The 5,197-nt window shown below is 40.8% G+C and overlaps 1 protein-coding gene across 1 annotated transcript; it reads right to left on the reverse strand.

Annotated features, from left to right (window-relative positions):
• Positions 1 to 2,865: 2,865 nt before the first annotated feature.
• Positions 2,866 to 4,727, reverse strand: LOC149563450 (high-affinity nitrate transporter 2.1-like). Its single transcript, XM_089828184.1, has 3 exons — positions 3,924 to 4,727; positions 3,423 to 3,829; positions 2,866 to 3,300 (listed from the first exon to the last, which is right to left on the reverse strand). The coding sequence occupies exons 1-3, from the start codon at positions 4,725 to 4,727 to the stop codon at positions 2,910 to 2,912; spliced, it is 1,602 nt and encodes a 533-aa protein (XP_089684310.1). The 3' UTR covers positions 2,866 to 2,909.
• Positions 4,728 to 5,197: the final 470 nt, after the last annotated feature.

The following is a 5,197-nucleotide window of genomic DNA, read 5'->3' on the forward strand; positions in this document are numbered from 1 at the left end:
TTTTCTATGAATAGTCCCTTATCTATTAATAGAATATTGAAGTTACAAATCACAAAAGGGGGCCAGGAGATACAACATCACCCAGCGAGAGTGTAGATGATAGTAAGGCCAAATGAACTTATAAATTATTCATTAAAAATAGAATTAGAAACCTTAGGATAAAAGAGTAATGCCAGTCAAGGGAGGATGATCCTAGAAATCATCAGAACGACATACATGAGCGGGGTTAGCAGCCTAGTCGGGTAAGGACAACCCATCATCATTATCTTCTTTTTCTTTTTCCTCCTTAATCATGGGAATCAAAATGGTCAAGGCTAAGTTAGGAAAGGACTAGTTGTAAGAAGTGGCCTTATGTTGTTATGTGAAGCCTAATAGAACTCATAGGTTGATTTTTTCCCATTTTATTTGTTGTAGTTTCCCCCCAGACTATTCCTATGGGGTTTGGGGGTAGATCCCCTAAGATGGGATCAAGCAGTAGTGTCCCTTGAGAGGTCTTGGGGAAGAGCCCCATTCATGCTCTATATCATAGTATAGGATGGGGTCAAGGGGACATGCCCCCAAAAGTTGAAATGACTTTATTATTGTGAAAGGCTTTGACTATTATTTTTCTATTAGATGACTTATTCTAGCCCTAATTTTTTAAGTGGCAAAAGGTTTGTATAAAATGACTTAGGGTAAGGGATTTTTATGATGTCTGATGAGATTGTAGCTTCTTACAGTGCTCTTAAGTTGTAAGGGATTACAAATTGTAATCAGATAGTAATCACTAGATAATAATAATTTTGGACTCTTTGGTGGTGGATGTAGCCCAAGGATTGGGTGAACTGGATGTTAAATCTTTGTTTCTTGTGTTCTCTTATGTGTGCTTTATTATTCTATGATATTGTTTATATTTATATGTAATTTTTATTCATGTCTCTTTAATCCTAACAGTGGGTGGACACAAAAGCACAACCAGGAGTGGCCCAACCAAGAGCAACAAGAGCAAGAGTAGGAAACGATTACTAGATAGAGCCACACAATGATGGAAGGCTAAGCAATTTTGCTAGCTACCATTCCCACCACTAGAATAATGGTGGGGAGCTTGAGACCAAGGTTTCTGAGAGCAGAACAAAATAAAGCTATGGCCTTGAAAGTAGCCACAGGGCAACGTGCGATCACCAGAGCTAAAATCTGGTGATACTCCATCCATCGTAAAAGGTGTGCATTCCCCTAGTTGTTGAGAGTCTCCTACAATACTACATAGACCAAATAAATGGAAAATAAATTAATCATTCAAACATGTATGATTTTGTAGAGTTGTGCTTTGATTGTTGTGCATTCTCTAGCATAGGTAACTATGAAGAACTTTGCAATTGATTGGAGTGTCTAAAACCTTTCAAAGTTATTCTTAGCTTAAATAAAAGTAAAAACTAAGCAACTTGTAACCTAAAAACATTCAAAATAAAGTCGATGTAAATTAATGGTAGCTAATTTTTTGGTTGCACAAAATAGGATTAATCAATGTTTAATAGTATAAGCCTTTGATATAGTTTATGTAGGGAGTTGTAAACAATTCAATGGTGACATATTAAACATGTTTTGAAAAAAACAATCTCATCATATGAAAGAAGACTTCATTCCAATTGTTTGTGATTTCACATGAACCATCTCATCATTTCAATTAGAGACAAAATGTCAATAACCTAAAAATAAGTAAATGACATGGAGAATTTATTCCTCAATTGAAGGAATGTGATTGAAGTTAAAACTAAATTTTACAATTGTTCTTGCATTTTCAATTAATTCCGCTTGAGCTCACCTTTCCATTATTTATGAATCCCTCAATTTGTAGAGTTCTTTAAGAGAAATGTTTGACAACATAAAAATTTCATCTATCATCTATCTACCTATCTACTTATAGAAAAATAGTAAAAAATAGTCACTTGAAAGGTTCTTATGAAAAATAATACTTCTTTTTAAGAATGCTTCTTGTTATAATTATTTAAAAGAATAAAACGAAAAATTGTTATAAAACAAAATGAATAACTATTTAAAAATACTTCCAATTATAATTATTTGAAAGAAATTCACATTATTCATCATTTCATAATAGAACAATGAATTATTGATGTAAAATTGTCTTTAGCACAGTTATATTGAAAAAATTAAATAATAATTCAGATTATAATTATTTTTGTACATTTATAATTTTATAGTCAGAAGATTTTAGATTTTTTCCAGTAAAAGTAGTTTGAAAGAATAGAACAGTTTACATGGCATTGATGTCAAAACTTCTTTGTAAAGCTACAGTGAGAAGATTTAAGAACGCTTCATGTTATAATTATTTGAGAGAAATTTACTTCATTCATAATTTTGACGATAGAACAAATTATTTATTTTAAAAAATCTTTCACGGAATCCAAGGCCGAAATTTTCACAGCATTTAACATTTTCATAATAGAGCAGAGTATTGAGTAATAAAAACCCATTTCAGAGTTTATATATGTCATTTAACTCTCAGCAGTAATAAATCCCAATTCAGAGATCATATATATTATTACTCTCAGGAATAATAAAACGCAATCGGGAGACGAGTGAAAGAGTCTAGAGTGCATATTATTAAATAGAGCAGCCAATCAAATCACATTTGAAGTCGAGGTGCTTACTAAGAACGACCCAAGTGCACTAGCTTTGATTTGTCTAAATCAATAAGTAGCGACCATACTCTCAGTTTAGTATTAATATTGAGTAATAAAAACCCAATTGAGAGATCATATATGTCCTTTAATTCTCAGCAGTGATAAATCCCAATTCAGACATTATATATATCATTTATTCTCAGGAATAATAAAACCCGATCCTGAGATGAGTGAAAGAGTCTAGAGTACATATTTGGAGAGCACGAGGGATATTATGAGGATCACCAGCTAGGCATGTGAAAGCGGGGAAGCCGAGGGAGGGGTGGGAGCAGATGTGATGGAATGTGATCTTTTGGTAGATCCTCTTTCAGAACGGCTGTTGTCAGCGAATTTGATGCTACCCTGGTGAAGACCCTTTTGTTTCTCTTCTTCAGACCATTCGGAACCGTAATACTCCTCCTCCGTAGCAGTGGGTGACTTGGAGGCAGGGAAGATCATTCCTCCCCACTGGGGGAAGTACACCAGACACACAGGCGTTGTGCATGCCACTATCATCACTCCCATCAACATGATTCCCGTTCCTGTCGAGTATGCGGAGCTCGTGAAGAAGAGAAGCTGAGTTAAGCCCGCACCCAAATTCCCTCCTGCGCCCGTCATCCCCGAAAGCACCCCAAGGGACCTGCACGAGTGGATTGCAATTCCAATCAATATACCATACAAGATTATAGATAGTTGTGTTATTTTTAAAAGTAGATGAAAGTGCGTTAATGTACTAATTGGAAGTTGTGTATGATTACTGACCTGCGGGAGATGAAAGGGATGATGCCGAAGGTTGCCCCGCAGGCGGCCTGGGCACAGATGGAGAAGGCGACCATGGCGACGACGGAGAGAGGAAGGGAAGACGCTCTTCCGAGCCAAATGCAGAAGAGACCTCCTCCCGTCTGCAGGATCCACAGCAGCCAGAGGCGTCCTCTCATTCCGAACATGGCGGCGCTCTTGTCTGAAAGGTAGCCGCCCAATGGCCGGGCAACGATATTCGCCAGCCCAAACGCAGCCGCGATAGTTCCCGCTGTGTGCAATGTCAGATTGAACTTGTCGAAGAAATACTCGGCAATCACGTTGTCCGTCGTCAGCTCCACCCCCATCGAGTATCCGTACAGAAGGGCAAATATCCATGTCCGGTAGTTGCTCACACCATACCACAACACCTGGTGCAGCGTCACAAATTCATTGTTATAAGAATGTAGTGATGCTCACATATAAAATGAACAGGATCCATATATAATTGGATGAGATATTTACCTTGGAGAACTTGTCCTTGACCTTGTCCCCGCTCTTCTGGAGGGCCTGGAAGTTACCATCGGGAAGGTCTTGACCGAGAGTGAGAACGAGAAGACCCATCAAGATATGCAGCGCACCGGGGACAAAGAAGGCGATGCGCCAGGCAGTGAAATCGGGAGAGCCGAATTTGCTACGAATGAGCTCGAAAACGAGAGGCATGAGCAGCTGAGTGGCACCACCGCCCATATTCCCCCACCCGGCGGCGGTGCCATTGGCGAGCCCCACGATGTTGGTACTGAACATGGAGCTCATCCAGAACTGGCAGGAGACGAAGGTGGCGAGAGAGAAGCCGATGAGAAAGCGCATAGCAGTGAACCCCGCAGCGGAGGAAATGAGGGACATGGAGAAAACGGTGGGAGCGGCGAGCATGATGAGAAAAGCGCAGCCATAGCGGGGGCCCAATAGATCACACACGGCGCCCATCGCCAACCGCGAAAAGATGGACCCCGAAACGGACGCGATTCCGGCGTTGCCGATGTCCCGCTTCGTCAGATCCAGATTGTCTCTTATCACCGGCAGCAGCGGCGCAGCCGCAAACGTCGACACGAAGCAGACGCAGAAGGACATCCACGACAGGTGGAAGGTCCGCATGTGGGGATTCGCGAATGAAAACAGCCTGTATTCGGTCGCCTTATGCTCCGAATCCACCGCAACCCTGAATTTTCCAGACGCCACCGCCATTTCAGTAGCAAATGGGGCCGCAACTCCGTTCCTCGAATCATCGGCCTCAATGTCCTCATGACTGGACCACCTCTGATCTGCCATCTTTCTTATCTATCAATCAATCAGAGGAAACTGCTTTCTTTCTTTCTTTCTCTCTCTATCTTTGTTTGAATGAGGGGAACCGTGCTCTTAAATAGACCGCTTTGCCCGTACCAGGTTTTTAATATGGAGTCTGAGTTCCGTTTGACCTGGCAAAACATATTTGATGGCTCTCCACGATCCGGAGAAGTGTCTCCTTTGGTAAGAAGAGTGCATTGGCGCCGCGTACGTCGACGCTTGGAAGTTGGAAGTAAGTAGCGTTGGCCTGTTTGGAGTTTTGATTGGCCGTGTGTGTGTCTTTTGGGGGGTCAACTTATTATTTTAGGGATTGTACTCCATTATTTCATAGTTGAGGCGATTGAATCATTGGTACAGCGTGAGGGTAGTGGCTACGCAGCAGTATAATATATAAAGGGAATTGTTTAGATGTTGACCATTGTGACATCTCCCAAGTGGGTATTTCATATTTGCCA

This window comes from Cupressus sempervirens, chromosome 4, assembly GCF_028749045.1.
Source record: "Cupressus sempervirens isolate cs-2001-9-10 chromosome 4, ASM2874904v1, whole genome shotgun sequence".
Lineage (NCBI taxonomy): Eukaryota > Viridiplantae > Streptophyta > Pinopsida > Cupressales > Cupressaceae > Cupressus > Cupressus sempervirens.

Bases quoted from the DNA above. Each gene is read 5' to 3' on its own strand.
- LOC149563450 (XM_089828184.1), bottom strand. From the start codon at position 4,727: ATGGCAGATCAGAGGTGGTCCAGTCATGAGGACATTGAGGCCGATGAT. The intron at 3,830-3,923 runs GTAAATATCTCA...ACGCTGCACCAG, and splicing joins TCAAGGACAAGTTCTCCAAG to GTGTTGTGGTATGGTGTGAG. The intron at 3,301-3,422 runs GTCAGTAATCAT...CCACTCGTGCAG, and splicing joins ATCCCTTTCATCTCCCGCAG to GTCCCTTGGGGTGCTTTCGG.